Below are 20,666 nucleotides of genomic sequence, written 5' to 3'. Positions count from 1 at the left end.
TGTGTGTGTGCCTAGGGTCCATGGTTGTTGTGAGGCTCTATGTGAAGGCTGAAAATTGGATGCTGAGAATTGAATCCAGGTCCTCTAAAAGAGAAGCCAGTACGCTTAACTGCTGAGTCAGTTCTACAGTTCCTTGCTTTTTTTCAATCATGATTATATCTTCTCTCTGCTATCCTTTGGCTTACTTTGTTCTTTAAGGGGTGTGTGTGTGTGTGTGTGTGTGTGTGTGTGTGTGTGTGTGTGTGAGAGAGAGAGAGAGAGAGAGAGAGAGAGAGAGAGAGAATACCAGACCTCTGTTGCTCTCTACCTTATATCCTGAGATAGGTCCTCTAGCTTGAACTCACAACTCGATAGTTGAGCTGGTCTAACTAGTCAGAGTGCTCCAGAGATCCGCATCTATGCCTCCAGCATGCTAGGATTACACCGGTCTATAATGCCACAGGCAGGCTATATTGACATGCATATCGGGTATCCAGATACTCATGCTCACATTAGTGTGGCAAACTCGTCCCCAGTGAGCAACCCTTCCATCCCTGTTTCAATATGCTTTACATTTTCCACTTAGTTTCATTACAGACATATTAGTGGCTCAGGACCATGTTTCTTTCCAAGAGTCTGTCAGTTGTCTAAAATTGCTCCTGGCATTCATGTCTGATTTCAAGCCATTGTGATCAGAAAGGATGCCTTCTCCAATTCCAGCCTTCTTGTATTAGCTGAGTATTACATAGTGTCCTCACATAGGATCTGTCCTAGAGAATGTTCTGTGAGTGCTTGAAAATAATATATATTGCTGGGTGGAATATTACATACAATGACATTAAATTGATTCTTGATAAATATTGATCAAGACATGTTTCCTTAGGGATTTTCTATCTGAATGAGCCATCATTGACAGTGCTATTGTATTGAAGCCCCTTTACAATTTTATTACACCCTTCATCTCTTGTGTTTCAGATCCTCTAACATGTAGATGCTCTGGTCTAGGATGCTGTCTTAGTTAGGATTTTACTATTGTGAACAGACACTACTACCAAGGTAACTCTTACAAGGACAACAATTAATTGAGACTGGCTTAATTAAGTTATACCATGAACAGGTTTGCTAGAATAGCTCCAAGTTTCATCCCCTTCTACTGTGCATTTTGATGTCTTTGAGATCAGAACACATATCACTTTGTAATGGCAATACTTTACCTATAACTGTCATCTGATCTAGTTCTGTTTCACAATACCTTTGTTTTTCCTCTATCCTCAGAATAAGCTTGCTGTGCTCATCATCACAGTCATCTAGATATTCTGAATATTGTTCTCTGTTCCGTATCATTGACTTTTGTGTTGTCGTTTGTCTCATGTTATCCATCTCTATCTTTGTGCTTAAATAAGAAAAGTAAGGCATGTCTAGAGTGGTGAGTTTCATAAGATTTGATTTGTCTGAGGAAGCTGTTATTCTCTTACTTATGAAGGACAGCCTTATCCAACATTGTACTCCTGAGACAAAAGTGACCAGTGTTCCAAGTTTGCATGTATTTGCATTTAGGAATCCTCTCTTTCAAATATCTTGGAAGTGCCTCACATTTCTCTGAATAGGTGGGAAAAAACACCAAGTATGCTTAAAACAGATCTGAACGGAGGACACCCAGCAAGGTACAGATTTTGAAATCAATGAACATTAGAAGGTTGTCAATGATTAATCAGTGTGCTTACTGGGTGCAGTGTGTTCATAAATCCTTTCCCTCACATGAGCATCACTATTTCCTTCCGCTAACTGCACAGTGCTAAGCACATCAAGAAGCTTTTGGTGAATTGTTTCTCTGTTTGCACTGATGCTCAGAGGTCTCCTGCCTTATCAAGGCCTTGATACTATCCAAGTTTGTGTCTGGCAATTTGAATGGTATGTGAATGTGTGTCTTCTTAGATGCTGGAGCCCCCACATACATGAGTTTCAATATCGTCCAAGCTTCTCATCAAAAATAAAACCAAATACAATGGTAGGAGACCATGGAGATGAAATCTATTCTGTCTTTGGTGCTCCAATTTTAAGAGGTAATGGTGTATTACTGCCTTTGAGCTTGCAACTAGGAGCTGCGGGTGCCAAGGCTTCTGTGGCCTTGAACAAATTTCTCCTCCTCTCTTGATGTTCATTTCTCAACTCAGTGGGACAGGGATGAGCTCAACTCTCAGGTTTCCAGATTTTCTCCCACTCCAGCATACACAAGGAAAGGTACATACTCCTGGGCAGCCAGCAATACTCTATATCAAAATCCTGATCAGTAATGCACCAAAAGAAATGGGTCACCCGAGTGTCCCATTTGAAAACAAGAATGCCACTGATGCTTAATTTCCCATTCATAATGTGAATGAGGATGAGGTCAAGCTGTTTCTGACTCATGTCAGATGTCATGTGCATCAATCTGCCTGTAGGCATATCTGTCTACATGCTCTTTTAACTATATTGTAATTAATAATATAACATTTAAAGAAAACCTTTCAGAATGTCTTCAATACCTCAACTTTCAGTTGCTATAATTCATGACTGTGATCCACCTTATATCTAATTGTAGGTTATGTAGAATAAGAAAAGATACAAGGCCCAGCAATCCCATTGACCTTGTGATCCACAGAATTCTTCATCTGTGGCATTTCCATGTCAAGTAGACTAGAATTGTACATGGATGATCACAACAGAATGTACTGCATGCCTGCTCTGTGGTAGATCAGTTATTCTCAAACAGAAAGTATACACCAGCTAAGCACAATCCTCTAGCAATGAAAATTTCGATTCTACAGCTTTGGTGTAAAAGTCCAAACTCCACTCTTTAAATAAGCCCTTGAGTAATACTGTGCTCATTAGCTCACGAACCATGAACTGAATCAAAAAGATTATTCTTATTCCTTACAGGTGGTACCTCAGAAGAAGAGATCAATCTCAGCAAGATGATGATGAAATTCTGGGCAAACTTTGCTAGGAATAGGTGAGTCTGGTGACCCAGATAGAGCCAAGTTGATGAGTGAGATGAGACAATAGGGTATCCTTAAGTAAGAGGTGACTGAAAATTTAAGTGATTGGCTCCAACCCCATGACCCAGGGCTCTGACAATGGACCACCTTCTTCTTCTTCTTCTTCTTCTTCTTCTTCTTCTTCTTCTTCTTCTTCTTCTTCTTCTTCTTCTTCTTCTTCCTTCTTCTGCTTCTCCTTCTGCTTCTGCTTCTCCTCCTCCTCCTCCTTTTTCTACTTTTCTTTTTGTACTGCAGAGGTCATTAGAAGACATAAACCAGAGAGCCCTATAAATACCACAGGAATGTATGGAACATATAACAGCTTTAAGGAATTCCAATTGATTCTGTTCCCAGGAATCCCAATGGAGAGGGGATGCCCCATTGGCCAAAGTATGACCAAAAGGAAGGTTATCTTCAGATTGGAGCCACCACCCAACAAGCCCAGAAGCTAAAAGAAAAAGAAGTGGCTTTCTGGTCTGAGCTTCTGGCTATGAAGCCACTGCAGACAGAACACACTGAGCTATGAATGGGAGGTTCTGGCAGCCTCAACCTCAGGGGAGCTCAAATGAGACTACATCACATGGAAGATGGTTGTGGCCAAAGCTTTGAGGAGACTGCAGAACTGTGTGGTGGGAGAGGGCAGAGGCCAGGGAGAGGATATTTGCACATGTGGACTCAATTTGAAAAATAAATTTTGACCCGCGGATCCCGGCCCGCAGCAGCTCTCTGCTCCCAAACCCCGTGAGAGAGAGACCCAACCGCCTGGTCAGGTGGGCACTCCTGAGGCTGCAGAGCAGAAGAGACCACCAACACTGCTCACCCCTGCCCACATCCCTGGCCCAAGAGGAAACTGTATAAGGCCTCTGGGCTCCCGTGGGGGAGGGCCCAGGAGCGGCAGGACCCCTGCCTGAGACACTGCCGGAACCTGAAGGAAACAGACTGGATAAACAGTTCTCTGCACCCAAATCCCATGGGAGGGAGAGCTAAACTTTCAGAGAGGCAGACAAGACTGGAAAACCAGAAGAGACTGCTCTCTGCACACATATCTCGGACGCCAGAGGAAAAAGCAAAAGACCATCTGGAACCCTGGTGCACTGAAGCTCCCGGAAGGGGCGGCACAGGTCTTCCTGGTTGCTGCCGCTGCAGAGAGCCCGTGGGCAGCACCCCACGAGCAAACTTGAGCCCCGGGACCACAGGTAAGACCAAATTTTCTGCTGCAAGAAAGCTGCCTGGTGAACTCAAGACACAGGCCCACAGGAACAGCTGAAGACCTGTAGAGAGGGAAAACTACACGCCCGAAAGCAGAACACTCTGTCCCCATAACTGACTGAAAGAGAGGAAAACAGGTCTACAGCACTCCTGACACACAGGCTTATAGGACAGTCTAGCCACTGTCAGAAATAGCAGAACAAAGTAACACTAGAGATAATCTGATGGTGAGAGGCAAGCGCAGGAACCCAAGCAACAGAAACCAAGACTACATGGCACCATCGGAGCCCAATTCTCCCATCAAAACAAACATGGAATATCCAAACACACCAGAAAAGCAAGATCTAGTTCCAAAATCATTTTTGATCATGATGCTGGAGGACTTCAAGAAAGACGTGAAGAACTCCCTTAGAGAACAAGTAGAAGCCTACAAAGAGGAATCGCAAAAATGCCTGAAAGAATTCCAGGAAAACATAAATAAACAAGTAGAAGCCCATAGAGAGGAGACACAAAAATCCCTGAAAGAATTCCAGGAAAACATAAATAAACAAGTAGAAGCCCATAGAGAGGAGACACAAAAATCCCTGAAAGAATTCCAGGAAAACACAATCAAACAGTTGAAGGAATTAAAAATGGAAATAGAAGCAATCAAGAAAGAACACATGGAAACAACCCTGGATATAGAAAACCAAAAGAAGAGACAAGGAGCTGTAGATACAAGCTTCACCAACAGAATGCAAGAGATGGAAGAGAGAATCTCAGGAGCAGAAGATTCCATAGAAATCATTGACTCAACTGTCAAAGATAATGTAAAGCAGAAAAAGCTACTGGTCCTAAACATACAGGAAATCCAGGACTCAATGAGAAGATTAAACCTAAGGATAATAGGTATAGAAGAGAGTGAAGACTCCCAGCTCAAAGGACCAGTAAATATCTTCAACAAAATCATAGAAGAAAACTTCCCTAACCTAAAAAAAGAGATACCCATAGACATACAAGAAGCCTATAGAACTCCAAATAGATTGGACCAGAAAAGAAACACCTCCCGTCACATAATTGTCAAAACACCAAACGCACAAAATAAAGAAAGAATATTAAAAGCAGTAAGGGAAAAAGGTCAAGTAACATATAAAGGCAGACCTATCAGAATCACACCAGACTTCTCGCCAGAAACTATGAAGGCCAGAAGATCCTGGACTGATGTCATACAGACCCTAAGAGAACACAAATGCCAGAACAGGTTACTGTATCCAGCAAAACTCTCAATTAACATTGATGGAGAAACCAAGATATTCATGACAAAACCAAATTTACACAATATCTTTCTACCAATCCAGCACTACAAAGGATAATAAATGGTAAAGCCCAACATAAGGAGGCAAGCTATACCCTAGAAGAAGAAAGAAACTAAACGTCTTGGCAACAAAACAAAGAGAATGAAAGCAAACAAACATAACCTCACATCCAAATATGAATATAACGGGAAGCAATAATCACTATTTCTTAATATCTCTCAATATCAATGGCCTCAACTCCCCAATAAAAAGACATAGATTAACAAACTGGATACGCAACGAGGACCCTGCATTCTGCTGCCTACAGGAAACACACCTCAGAGACAAAGACAGACACTACCTCAGAGTGAAAGGCTGGAAAACAACTTTCCAAGCAAATGGTCAGAAGAAGCAAGCCGGAGTAGCCATTCTAAAATCAAATAAAGTCAATTTTCAATTAAAAGTCATCAAAAAAGATAAGCAAGGACACTTCATATTCATCAAAGGAAAAATCCACCAAGATGAACTCTCAATGCTAAATATCTATGCCCCAAATACAAGGGCACCTACATACGTAAAAGAAACCTTACTAAAGCTCAAAACACACATTGCACCTCACACAATAATAGTGGGAGATTTCAACACCCCACTCTCATCAATGGACAGATCATGGAAACAGAAATTAAACAGTGATGTCGACAGACTAAGAGAAGTCATGAGCCAAATGGACTTAACGGATATTTATAGAACATTCTATCCTAAAGCAAAAGGATATACCTTCTTCTCAGCTCCTCATGGTACTTTCTCCAAAATTGACCATATAATTGGTCAAAAAACGGGCCTCAACAGGTACAGAAAGATAGAAATAATTCCATGCGTGCTATCGGACCACCACGGCCTAAAACTGGTCTTCAATAACAATAAGGGAAGAATGCCCACATATACGTGGAAATTGAACAATGCTCTACTCAATGATAACCTGGTCAAGGAAGAAATAAAGAAAGAAATTAAAAACTTTTTAGAATTTAATGAAAATGAAGGTACAACATACCCAAACTTATGGGACACAATGAAAGCTGTGCTAAGAGGAAAACTCATAGCGCTGAGTGCCTGCAGAAAGAAACAGGAAAGAGCATATGTCAGCAGCTTGACAGCACACCTAAAAGCTCTAGAACAAAAAGAAGCAAATACACCCAGGAGGAGTAGAAAGCAGGAAATAATCAAACTCAGAGGGGAAATCAACAAAGTAGAAACAAAAAGGACCATAGAAAGAATCAACAGAACCAAAAGTTGGTTCTTTGAGAAAATCAACAAGATAGATAAACCCTTAGCCAGACTAACGAGAGGACACAGAGAGTGCGTCCAAATTAACAAAATCAGAAATGAAAAGGGAGACATAACTACAGATTCAGAGGAAATTCAAAAAATCATCAGATCTTACTATAAAAACCTATATTCAACAAAACTTGAAAATCTTCAGGAAATGGACAATTTCCTAGACAGATACCAGGTATCGAAGTTAAATCAGGAACAGATAAACCAGTTAAATAACCCCATAACTCCTAAGGAAATAGAAGCAGTCATTAAAGGTCTCCCAACCAAAAAGAGCCCAGGTCCAGACGGGTTTAGTGCAGAATTCTATGAAACCTTCATAGAAGACCTCATACCGAAATTATCCAAACTATTCAACAAAATTGAAACAGATGGATCACTCCCGAATTCCTTCTATGAAGCCACAATTACTCTTATACCTAAACCACACAAAGACCCAACAAAGAAAGAGAACTTCAGACCAATTTCCCTTATGAATATCGACGCAAAAATACTCAATAAAATTCTGGCAAACCGAATCCAAGAGCACATCAAAACAATCATCCACCGTGATCAAGTAGGATTCATCCCAGGCATGCAGGGATGGTTTAATATACGGAAAACCATCAACGTGATCCATTATATAAACAAACTGAAAGAACAAATCCACATGATCATTTCATTAGATGCTGAGAAAGCATTTGACAAAATTCAACACCCCTTCATGATAAAAGTCCTGGAAAGAATAGGAATTCAAGGCCCATACCTAAACATAGTAAAAGCCATATACAGCAAACCAGTTGCTAACACTAAACTAAATGGAGAGAAACTTGAAGCAATCCCACTAAAATCAGGGACCAGACAAGGCTGCCCACTCTCTCCCTACTTATTCAATATAGTTCTTGAAGTTCTAGCCAGAGCAATCAGACAACAAAAGGAGATCAAGGGGATACAGATCGGAAAAGAAGAGGTCAAAATATCACTATTTGCACATGACATGATAGTATATTTAAGTGATCCCAAAAGTTCCACCAGAGAACTACTAAAGCTGATAAACAACTTCATCAAAGTGGCTGGGTATAAAATTAACTCAAATAAATCAGTTGCCTTCCTCTATACAAAAGAGAAACAAGCCGAGAGAGAAATTAGGGAAACGACACCCTTCATAATAGACCCAAATAATATAAAGTACCTCGGTGTGACTTTAACAAAGCAAGTAAAAGATCTGTACAATAAGAACTTCAAGACACTGAGGAAAGAAATTGAAGAAGACCTCAGAAGATGGAAAGATCTCCCATGCTCATGGATTGGCAGGATTAATATAGTAAAAATGGCCATTTTACCAAAAGCAATCTACAGATTCAATGCAATCCCCATCAAAATACCAATCCAATTCTTCAAAGAGTTAGACAGAACAATTTGCAAATTCATCTGGAATAACAAAAAACCCAGGATAGCTAAAGCTATCCTCAACAATAAAAGGACTTCAGTGGGAATCACTATCCCTGAACTCAAGCAGTATTACAGAGCAATAGTGATAAAAACTGCATGGTATTGGTACAGGGACAGACAGATAGACCAATGGAATAGAAATGAAGACGCAGAAATGAACCCACACACCTATGGTCACTTGATTTTTGACAAAGGAGCCAAAACCATCCAATGGAAAAAAGATAGCATTTTCAGCAAATGGTGCTGGTTCAACTGGAGGGCAACATGTAGAAGAATGCAGATCGATCCATGCTTATCACCCTGTAAAAGCTTAAGTCCAAGTGGATCAAGGACCTCCACATCAAACCAGACACACTCAAACTAATAGAAGAAAAACTAGGGAAACATCTGGAACACATGGGCACTGGAAAAAATTTCCTGAACAAAACACCAATGGCTTATGCTCTAAGATCAAGAATCGACAAATGGGATCTCATAAAACTGCAAAGCTTCTGTAAGGCAAAGGACACTGTGGTTAGGACAAAACGGCAACCAACAGATTGGGAAAAGATCTTTACCAATCCTACAACAGATAGAGGCCTTATATCCAAAATATACAAAGAACTCAAGAAGTTAGACCGCAGGGAAACAAATAACCCTATTAAAAAATGGGGTTCAGAGCTAAACAAAGAATTCACAGCTGAGGAATGCCGAATGGCTGAGAAACACCTAAAGAAATGTTCAACATCTTTAGTCATAAGGGTAATGCAAATCAAAACAACCCTGAGATTTCACCTCACACCAGTGAGAATGGCTAAGATCAAAAACTCAGGTGACAGCAGATGCTGGCGAGGATGTGGAGAAAGAGGAACACTCCTCCATTGTTGGTGGGATTGCAGACTGGTAAAACCATTCTGGAAATCAGTCTGGAGGTTCCTCAGAAAATTGGACATTGAACTGCCTGAGGATCCAGCTATACCTCTCTTGGGCATATACCCAAAAGATGCCTCCACATATAAAAGAGACACGTGCTCCACTATGTTCATCGCAGCCTTATTTATAATAGGCAGAAACTGGAAAGAACCCAGATGCCCTTCAACAGAGGAATGGATACAGAAAATGTGGTACATCTACACAATGGAATATTACTCAGCTATCAAAAACAACGAGTTTATGATATTCGTAGGCAAATGGTTGGAACTGGAAAATATCATCCTGAGTGAGCTAACCCAATCACAGAAAGACATACATGGTATGCACTCATTGATAAGTGGCTATTAGCCCAAATGCTTGAATTACCCTAGATCCCTAGAACAAACGAAGAAACTCAAGACGGATGATCAAAATGTGAATGCTTCACTCCTTCTTTAAATGAGGAAAAAGAATACCCTTGGCAGGGAAGGGAGAGGCAAAGATTAAAACAGAGACTGAAGGAACACCCATTCAGAGCCTGCCCCACATGTGGCCCATACATATACAGCCACCCAATTAGACAAGATGGATGAAGCAAAGAAGTGCAGACCGACAGGAGCCGGATGTAGATCGCTCCTGAGAGACACAGCCAGAATACAGCAAATACAGAGGCGAATGCCAGCAGCAAACCACTGAACTGAGAATAGGTCCCCCGTTGAAGGAATCAGAGAAAGAACTGGAAGAGCTTGAAGGGGCTCGAGACCCCAAAAGTACAACAATGTCAAGCAACCAGAGCTTCCAGGGACTAAGCCACTACCTAAAGACTATACATGGACTGACCTTGGACTCTGACCCCATAGGTAGCAATGAATATCCTAGTAAGAGCACCAGTGGAAGGGGAAGCCCTGGGTCCTGCTAAGACTGAACCCCCAGTGAACTAGACTATGGGGGGAGGGCGGCAATGGGGGGAGGGTTGGGAGGGGAACACCCATAAGGAAGGGGAGGGGGAGGGGGATGTTTGCCCGGAAACCGGGAAAGGGAATAACACTTGAAATGTATATAAGAAATACTCAAGTTAATAAAAAAAAATAAAAATAAAAAAGTATTGATGATGACAAGAGTCACTAAAAAAAAAAAAAGAATTTTCTTGTTTCCAGGTGGTTGTTATCTTTGTGATGTAGCTGCTAGAAACTTAACTCAGGCCTTCTGGAAGAACGGCAGGCAGTTGGCCACTGAGTGATGCCTGCACCCTTCCCACACCTCTTCTTCTATTCTTCCAAATACTGACCGTGTTCTTTCCTTACCAAATCTTATGTCAATATTCCATGAAATAGTTAATCATTCATCTTAACGTTGTGTGCAAATACTCACACTTTAAAACCTTACAACTCAAAATAATAACCAATTAATATTCTACATTATTCTTCCTCTGAGAGTTTAAAAGGAGTGAGCCAGTGTGTGTTAGTTCCTTGGCTGAATGTCTGCTCAACTTTGAGGAAAGTAATGTTTCTTACAGCTCCCCGAACATCTGTAGCTTCCTCACTGCTCCTGTGCCTCAATTCCACACACAGCATGACATGCCCAGCCTATGTCTGTGACCTACATCTTCTGCTCTACCCATTCCCACTGGATTTTCTTTCTTCCCTTCCTCACATCCCTAAGTTAACCTGCTGTTGCCTTCTTAACCTCAGGGGAAACCCAAGTCTGATCTTGGGTCTTGAATTTCCTTAATGTGAAGATGTGACTTCAACCCAAACAAGGACACTTGGTATGACTTATGGCTCCTCTCCTCCCATTTGTAGTGGGTATCCATCACAGCACCCCAGGACTTTTAGGGTGAGACCTAATATTAAAATAATTAGAAAGGAGAATGAGATCAACCAAGTGAGAAGAGAAGCTGGAGATGTTCATGGCTCCAGGGCTAAAAGAAAAAAGAATTAATGATAAGCTTATAAGCAAAAGAGAGCTAATTATACACCAGAAGCTGTCTATCCTCTGATACTGTGCAGCAGAGTCAACCTGAGTGCAGGTGTTGAATGCAATGTTGTTCTACTAGACTGGCTCCTTTCTAAGAGGTTTCCTCCCATGCACACACCCCCGCCCCCGTTCTATCCCCCAGTAGCCATATCAATCCCCAGCAAGGGCTCTGGTACCAAGAATACTTACAAGAACAGAGACACTGACACCTCCTGCTGACTCTCCAAAGATGGTCACTGAATCCGGGTTCCCTCCAAAGTCTGCAATGTTATGCTGGACCCAGCGTAGTGCAGCCAGCTGGTCCAAGTGAGTCCAGTTCCCCCGGCTGTGTTCATCACCGGTGCTGCAAGGTGACAGGGTGAAACGGGGACAGAGATGTCATGGCAGGGCTCTTAAGCGTCAGATGGCCTGGAGAGGTCTGGTGAGCTTTCAGAATCAGGTTGGCCAACACATCACAGGTACTTGGGGGTGGGGGGACTTTACCTGCCTATAATCCCAACAACATTGCTTTATGTGGGGCTCTACACTCATATTCTAGCAACGGTGTACTGCACTGAGGATCCATAGAATATCAAAATTTGCCCAAATAGAAAACAAGACAGACAAAATCTCTGACTATGCCCAGCTCACAGTGGAGAGAATAATCAAATAGACTAGAATAATCAAGTAGACTAGTATGTCAGCTAGCAGAGAAATACAATGTGGCCAACTAGGGTCTACAGAATGGCATTTCAACTGGGAAATTCCTATTTGAGGCAGCAGCACTGGGAAAGAGAAATAAATGAGCCCATGGGTTTCATCAGTTACTGCAAAGGGGATTTTAGTTAGAAGCATCAGATCCCAGGGCCAAGGGAATAGATGTGTGAATGTAAGACAGATGAGTGCAGATAGAACAGAGACTTGGCAGAATCTTCCATATCATTGGAAGTGGGGACCATTGGGCAGGGACATGATAGGACCCAGTCATTGTCTCACAGATCACTCAGGCCACTGGCTGAAGCAGCTATGATAGTCAAAGTGCAGATTTATAACAACAGGTGCTTGTAGAAACCATTAATGTCAGAGGCATAGGATTTTGTGGTAATAGTGAAAGGTAATAGTGGTTGCACAGTGGTTTCTACTGTGGAAGTCAGTACTGAGCAATGAAAGGGCATGAAGAGATGAGGCTAGGTGCAAGGTGACTGTGCCACTGGGTAAATCACTCTCAAGAAGATCTCTGTAGCGCTCACAGGACCTCGTTCCGTTCTCCAGGAGTGCTTTGTTTAAGAGTATCAAGACCGCCAGCCATCACTCACTTCTCCCTCTCATGATATCTCTTCTTCATGTAAAAATCTAATTTCCATCCTTCTACTACATTACTTGATAGGCATGAGTTCTCACTACAGAAGTCTTCTAACCAATCATTGGACTCTGAGTCTTCCAAACCTTTCAATAGTTCTTTGTTCTTCTATCCAGACAATCTCAGGTATTGTTTTATTCATCGAGCAAAAGGAACCAGGGCAAAGACTAATTAATATGCAGAGAGGAAAAATCTAGTATCTTACCTAAACAATCCCCAAATACCTAGGTGGTATTGAATGGTTACCACCACCACGTTTTCGTGGGCAGAGAGAGCTATTCCACTATAGGGTGATGCTCTGCCTGTTATAAGTCCACCTCCATGGATCCACACCATCACCTGGACAACAATAAAGCCACATGGGCAGTAGACTGAAGATTTGGGACCACTGCTGAGTTCATATGAATTGGTTGTCTGTATGTAGGCTGTGCTTTGAGGTCATTACCCAAATCACATCAGTTCCCAGAAAGGTTGCAAACAGCTGACTCTTTTTGTTTTCAACTCTCAAAGGGTCGAGGATGTCATGGCCACTCAGTAACCCCACCCTTTCTTCTCATATCTCCCATCCTCCTAAGACACAGAACTGAGATTATCATGGGACCCATAAAGGCCTGCGATCACATCACTTCACAACAAGAACTGTAGGCAACTGCACATAAACAAGAGACAGACTTTGTATTTCAGCTTAGTCTTATCCCATTTATCTCCTCAGTGATGAATTAAATTCTCTATGGTAAGGGATTGCCTGGGGAGACACTCCACCGCCCTGATGGCATCCCTCTCTAGTGAGCCTCTCCTCAAGCCTGAGTCCTCCCAGTATGCTACTTCCAGTTCACATCCACTTCACTCGTTCGCTCCATTCAAGATGCTCTTTGGTCATTTGGCTCGCACTATCTCAGAATGTACAGTGTGTCAGGCTCTCCAATGAAACTTGAGGAGAAGAAGGGATGTAATAATTTACAATCCATGTTCTTTGATTTAAATAACATGAAGATCAGGAAAGAAATGGGGGTGTGTAAAATAATATTGTGATAATACAATTAATCTGAGGGAAAATGTTGGGGGTATGATGAACTAAGAATTGATCTATGCACTATATATAATAATCTTCCCACATGGTAAGGAATGATATTTTCATGAGCGACAGATAAGAAATGGAGGGGAAACTTCCTGCTGAGAAAGTATAGCCAGTGAGAGAACAACTCAGGGCTTGATCCTGATGCTAGTTCCCATCAACCAGATGCTGAGCTGACCAACACCTCCAGTCCATGACCAGGGTGCAGTGAGACAGACAGCTCTTACGTCACAAGGCAGACCCTCCTGCAGGTCTGACTAGTGAGTCAGCCTGACTGTTAGCTCTCAGGCAAAACTGTGATCCAGCCTGATACTCGCTGAGCTTTTATATGGCAATTCCCATGTGAGGAAACATGCCGAGAGGTTAAGAAAAGGCTCTGCTCTCTCATCTTTTTGAAGGTAGATCCAGGTTTAATACTCAGAACTTGTGGGCTCTAGTGCATGTGTTTACAGCTAGAGTGTCACCTGTTACCATGATCTCAAGATCCCTTTGCATCTCTGCAGCCTCCGAGAGATGAATCATGGATATTTAAGAGTGAAGGCTGAGTCTGAGGGTAATGGGTAATAGTGTCTTGAAGAGCTTATGATGTATCTTTGTAGACCCATCTTGAAAGCATGGCTCTGTGGGAACGGATTAAATGATTTTTTTCTCTGACCCCAAGTTTGACTCTTTAAGTACCCGAACCTCTGGTCCAGGTATGGGGAGTAAAGCTTCCAAAGGTCTTGTTACCTGGCCTGCTAAAGTTCTACTCTCTTCCTATTTCAACAATCACTGTTGGCTTCCTGATAAAGGGTCTCAATGGTACAATGTTGAGTGGTGCTGAAAACAATCATGGAGAATCAGGAACAGACACAAGTTTTCCTTTTGCAGGAAGCCATCTTAGACTCAGAGCAGTCTCAGGTATCTGTTGTTATTTAGTCTACAAATGAGGGACTGGATGCACAGAGAGAATTGGCAGCTGCCCAGAGGACACATAGCCAGGAAGATCCACAGTAGGTAGTACTTAAACTTACAAGTCCATTATAAGCAACATTCTAGGTTCCTTTCCAATGAGAAGGCCAGATAAGTCTGCCTTCTGGGATGCTCGCTTTTTATGTGACTTAAAGAGTGGGTGTCAACAAGGTCCCCCCCCCCACACCATGTCCTTGTCTCCCTGTGAATTCTGAACATAGAAAACACCAAATCTTAGCATACATATCATCAACTTTGTCCACCATTTCTGGGTCTCACACAGAGGGCTTCTGGGAAGTCTATTGGGTGTTGACATGTTACAAATCCAAGATTACCTTCTCTAGAAAACTCTTTCCCAAACTTGTCATCTATACCTGGCAGCCTGTCCTTCTCCTGTACTGTGTTTTCATGTGAACTGCTGAATCATTTGGTCATCAGACTGTGCCAAAAGCAGCCAGACATGGAAACGAGCCACAGTGAAATCCTGGCGTGCTGCCTGCAGGCAGGGCAGCTTTTGAGATTGTCCCAGCATCCTCCCTTCTCCTTCCCTTCCATGGAAGAGTGAAAGTTTTCATCTGACAATGAAGCTGTCATGGGTGACTTGTCAATAAAGCTATCTGCCCACCCTGCAGGCCCAGTCTAAGAGTACCCACATGAAAATCAGGAGACCTGAGTTTCCCCTTCCTTGTGCTTTTTTATTTTTCCCCCATCAGAACCTTAGTTTCTCCATCTATATCATGTTGGGTTTTCCCCTACGATTCCTCCCACTTGTAACTTCATTGGAAATCATGACTTAACTGTCATGGGGATAGGATTCTCATAGGTAAGATTAGGTGTTCTTTCTGCGAAGAACTTGGGAAATTACACGTGAGCTGAATAGTGCTCTCTACAAAAGTCTGGAAAAAACCTCAAGTGAAAATTGGAAGGAAGCTGTGGTCTCTTAATCACTCCTGACTAATGTGCTCCTGACCCCTGCTGCCTTTATCACCTAGTTCACAGAGGATCTGGATGCTCAAATGTAAAAGTCTGGACCAATAGTCACTGCACTTACGGGCAATCGGCTGTTTTTTGTCAGCAGGACTGTAAATATTCAGGTAGAGAAAACTTCTTCGGAAAACTCGAGAGGTATACTCTCTTTTCCGGTGCTCAACATATCTGCGAGTAACTTTGCCACAACTCCATCTTGGGAGCACCTGGGAGGAGAAAGAACATCTGAGATTTCACCAGACGAAGCATGCTGGCTGGGCCTGATTGTACACTGAGAGATCTGAACTGATAAAAATAGTTTCTATTACTTTCCCAGAGTCATTGTCATGGGTGATAGGTGGTAACCATCTCTGGGGGAAACACTTGATACCTCTTCTCTTCTTGGAGTTTTTTTGGGATGTCTTGGACCAAGGAGAAAGATGATTGTATTGTATGGTGACCTTCCCTAGAAGATGTCACCTCCTGCAGTGCCTGGACAGGGCTTTGTCCTTCTGAGATTTGAATAGTGGTCTGTAGTTGACTATGCTCCTCCAACAGGTAAACATGTTATATAGTTCTCAGAAGACATTCACTAACTAAGACAGTTAGCTACAATGATAGGCAGTCTGTTGTAGGTTGAGGTAGGGGAGGACATTGCTGAGGAGAAGCTCAGAAAATCTAAAGTCTAGCCTTGTCTCAGACATCATATGCTGGGTGGTCTGAATTCCTTTCCTGCTCTGGCCCCAAGATAAGGTCCAACATCTTCCTGTTTCAGCAGTCACTATTGACTCCTTGATAAAGGCTTCTAAAGATTCAATGTAGCATGGCAGTGAGAGCATGGTTCTCCTTGTATATGAAGCCATGTAAGGGTCAGTTCAACTTCAGGCATGTTTTATTATTTTTGTTTTACAGATGAGGAATTGGAGGCACAGAGGGGTTTGACAGCTGGCCCAAGGTTACAGAGCCGGGAAGATTTTGTTAGGTAGTGGTTATACTTCAAGCAGATTTTAAGCAACATTCCAGGTCTCTTTGTAAAGAGAAGGCTGCAATCAGCATCCCTGGTGTGTAGAAGTGATGCTGTGTAGGGCCAGCCTGGCACAGACCACATCAAACTCTTTGCCTAAATCTCTGCCCTGGGTCATTTTCCCCACATCACTGAGAGCACCGCATGAAATTCATAAAAACATAAATTCACATGTCAAAGGTGGGTAGAAAAATTTAGGTTCACTAATGTTTTTAAAAACTGAACTATAGAAACCAAGGTCCTATTCATCATTGTTAAGGTCTCAATTTGTTTATCCAGCGCACACAGGAAAAATTCATCAAGTAAGCCAAGGCAAGGGTCAAAGCCCAGGGATGGAAGTTTTTATGTTTCCATGGGACAATTGGGCAGAGTTCGGTTGTTTATAGAGACAAAGGTACCCAAATTTCATATTTTTGAATCAGCAATGTTACCTTTGAAAATTTATCCCAAATCATTTATGGTTGTATGTAATGAATCCATCAGAATTTTGTTTATAGTCAAGAAAACCAAATTACTTCAGTCAATCCAAATAGAAGATTGGGTAAATAAATAATACCTTAGGACCCAATTATGCACAGTTAATAAATACTAAGATTATATGTATATGCACATATTTGTAGATATAGTCTTACTATTTATTATTTATTATATTAATTATTATATACAATTGCTATTATATTAAATATTATAATATAAAATATATATTGTCATACCATATATATATACCATATATATGCATAATATGTATATTATATATATGATGTGAAAGGATGCCGATGCATATGAATGTGCCAGGCTGCCACCCACATTTTGTATTTATGATCTCTGTTTAATGGAGGATTTACACAGAAGAAGGCCCTGAAAACATGATCTTAATTATTAATAGCAGTTCTCTCTGAGCTGTTGAATTGCATACGATTTTAACTCTCTTTCACTGTGTGTGTGTGTGTGTGTGCATGTGTGTGTATGTGTGTTTAACTTTTGGAGATAGTAGTGTCTCGCTTTGCAAGCATAATATAAACACAGCACATAACAGATACTATTTGTAGGTGAAAGGCATGGAATGGTAAGAAGACAGCCAGGAACAGAATTCTGGGAAACTCCTAGAGGAACCTTGGGGAGGACACAAATGTTGTCTGATCTGATATTTGTAGGTGTTTGAGGTTCTCTGAGGTGGTCTTGAGGCCATCTGGAATTCTTGGCTTGTTCACTCAGTTGCCAAGGGTGATGTAACACGCCCTTGAAAATTGCTTGTGAATAGATAGCTCGGTAGATCTGGGTGTGAGAACTTGCAGTCATCTCTACTATTCTCTTCACCCATAAATTCACACCCACCAGACTCCTAAGCAACACTAAGGTTAAAATCACAATGACACAGCATCTGTCTTCTCAGCTCCCTCACCTGATCAATTTCTATTTTCTAAAGCATTTACAATATTCTAGTAAATAATAGACGTGGTATGCTAATCCGCAGATTTCTTATTTTCTCTTTCCATCCAACAGGATAAAAGATTCATCAAATATAGATTTGTTTGCGTTACTGGTTTCTGAAAACCTAGAACATCACTGGTTCACTACAGGTGCTGAATAAGTTTGTGCTAAATAAAGGGTTTGGAAAACTACGAAAATACTTAGTAACTAGCGCATCTCTAAGGACCCATGATGTTCTTAGGGATGCCAGGGATTGCTGTTAATATAGCTAGTCAGAGGATTGCCTAGTCTCCCTCAGGCATCACTGTGGAATAGGTACACCTATCTCACACACAACCTTTGGATCTGCTGCTGTGTACTGTAACGCTAAGTACTGGCTCTGGTTGCCTCAGGGAAGAGCAAAATCTCAGGTACACCAAGTGATGCTATGGAACTTTGTCCCCCATGTTATCCTTGGTTGGTCAATAAAGATGCCTTCAGCCTATAGCTGGGAAGAGGAGAGGTAGGCAACGTTTCAGCTCCTGGGCTTGGGGTCTGAGACAGGACCACGGGAGGGAGGAGAGAAGGGAAAGAGAGGATAAGACACAACTGGATAGGTGAATCATAAAAATGTGGCCATGAGTGCTGGCCAATTGGTGTAAGAGAGGCCCAGGAGGAACATGGCAAATTATATCTCAGGGTTATTGATACGGAGGTAGACAAAATAGCTTAGAGATTAGATATCTACCTAGTTTTAGTGCTTTAAAATCTTACTATGAATGTAAAGGTTGTATGTCTTTTATCTGGGAACTAAGTGTTCTAAGGCATTGTAGAAACCCCCAACTAACACTACTTATTTACCACAACACATACCCACGGAAACAGTCCCCACCCCAGTGGCTCACATTGGCGGGTAGGAGGTGGTGTTCTTCATGAAGCTCCAGGGCTCTGCAGGCTCTGGTGGAGCAAACCTCAGAGATCCAAGAGGAGGCTTGGCAAAAGGGACTCCCAGGAAGATGGCCACAGGCTGTGTAAATCCTTCTAAGCTGACATACTTCCCCAGGACTTTGCCTTTCGTGGTGTCCACCACTGGTGGTGAGGATGGGTGTCCTGATGCTCAAGAAAACATAAGGACACATTAGAGGGGAAAGATACAACCTGGATTCCTGGTTGGTTTGGTCATTTTTAGGCTTGTGTCATTAATAGTCACCTGAATCTTCTAAGGTCTCATTTCCTTCTGACATTAAAGAGAGGGCCAACTAAACAGTAATCTGTTTGGAGGTATAAAAGTAGCCAGCCAGTATAAGGGTTATTGTCCTGGTTTGTACCTTCCCTGAATATATTTCACCTACTTCATAGAGGGTACATTTCCAAATATGCAACCAAATGTTTGTAATCCAGAAGAACTTACCCCAAATTGGGCAAGCAGCAAGAGAAGCCCAGACCAGAACACAGAGCCACATAGCAGAAGAATAAGAGCTCTTGGAGACAGGGAGGTGTCTACTGCTCAAATAGAAAGGCTTGTACCTGCCTCTTTGTTGTGGACCCACCTCTAGACCAATTAGCATAATTACATAAAACTCTCCCTCCTTCAAAGAGCTCCCCAGTGTTTGTTAGGACTTCCAAGTCACACCCACTAAGAGTTTACTCTTCTTTATCTTTAAAGACACTACCCACTCCGTGATACCCAGCCAACCTCTTACGCAAACTTTTCTAATCGAAATTCTCAGTGCACCTTGAACTTCCCAAGACAGGTCAGCAAGCAGATGCTTGCAGTCAGGACGAAGCTTTGGTTTAGGATTCTTACCACAAGTCAGACAGTTAAGAGCATTTCACATCCCCAGTGTTGCTTGGCCGGGAACTTTGCACACTTCCCAGCTTCCATGGACTGCCATTTCCTAGAAGTCAGGCTCTCAAGATCAGAAGTTTTCTAAACTCAATCTTCAGCCAACACTTTTTTCTGATGCCAACAATTCCTGCCAGGTAGCCTCTGTGTTAATGATCTCACTGCTTTCGGAGCAGGGATGTTTAGACAGAATGTTTGTATTGGTTACTTCTGGTTGCTGTGATGAAACATGAAGAACAAAGGCAACATCAGGAAGAGAGAGTGAGGGGTTGGGGATTTAGCTCAGCGGTAGAGCGCAGAGGGACCAGAGCCCATGATGGATGGCAGAACAGAAGCATGCTAACACATGGCAAGCAGGATGGTTGGGACGGAAGGCAGAGCTCATTATACTTAAATGTCAGCTTGCAGTAGAGAGTGAACTTGAAAGATGCGGCTTTAAATCCTTTTGAGTTTCCTCTACAAAGGCTACATCTCATAAATATCCCCAAACAGCACCACCTACTGGGGATCGGGGTGTTTGAATGCTTGAGACTATGGGAACAATTCTCACTCAAACACTACTTTGTTCTTATGGCAAAAAAACTACATTAACCACAATCCTTTGTCTAATCATCCACACATTTATCTATCTATGAATTCTTTCTTTCTCCGAGATTTTATTTTTTTTGTGCATTTTCCTGCATATCTATCTATCTCTCTATCTCCCTATCTCTCTATATCTATCTATCTATCTATCTATCTATCTATCTATCTATCTATCTATCTCTCCATGGTGGCAAGAAAAGAGAGGGCTTCAGGACATCTGGGAATAGAGTTGTAGATTGTGAACCAAATATGGGTCCTGGAAATTGAACATTGGTCCTCTAGAAAAGCAGCCATTGAGGCACATCTACAGCCCTTATCTATGAATTATTTAAAATGTCCAAAATGTTCGGCATTAAGGCC

The 20,666-nt window shown here is 42.0% G+C and overlaps 1 protein-coding gene across 1 annotated transcript; it reads right to left on the bottom strand.

The window, feature by feature from the left end:
- Nucleotides 1-185: 185 nt before the first annotated feature.
- On the bottom strand, nt 186-19,382 carry LOC120098583 (uncharacterized). Its single transcript, XM_063278861.1, has 4 exons — nt 19,287-19,382; nt 18,781-18,991; nt 11,300-11,453; nt 186-3,245 (listed from the first exon to the last, which is right to left on the bottom strand). The coding sequence occupies exons 1-4, from the start codon at nt 19,336-19,338 to the stop codon at nt 2,907-2,909; spliced, it is 756 nt and encodes a 251-aa protein (XP_063134931.1). The 5' UTR covers nt 19,339-19,382; the 3' UTR covers nt 186-2,906.
- Between the last annotated feature and the right edge of the window lie 1,284 nt (nt 19,383-20,666).

The sequence above is a fragment of the Rattus norvegicus genome, chromosome 19 (assembly GCF_036323735.1).
Source record: "Rattus norvegicus strain BN/NHsdMcwi chromosome 19, GRCr8, whole genome shotgun sequence".
NCBI lineage: Eukaryota > Metazoa > Chordata > Mammalia > Rodentia > Muridae > Rattus > Rattus norvegicus.
The sequence above is the reverse complement of the archived record's forward strand: the minus strand, read 5'-3'. Positions and strand labels throughout refer to the sequence as shown.

Excerpts from the sequence above, each read along its gene's own strand:
- LOC120098583 (XM_063278861.1), bottom strand. The coding sequence starts at position 19,338 with ATGTGGCTCTGTGTTCTGGTCTGGGCTTCTCTTGCTGCTTGCCCAATT. Across the intron at positions 11,454-18,780 it reads ACCACCTCCTACCCGCCAAT|CACCGGTGATGAACACAGCC; the intron begins GTGAGCCACTGG and ends GTCACCTTGCAG. Across the intron at positions 3,246-11,299 it reads GTGTCAGTGTCTCTGTTCTT|TACAAAAAGAAAAGTAGAAA; the intron begins GTAAGTATTCTT and ends TGACCTCTGCAG.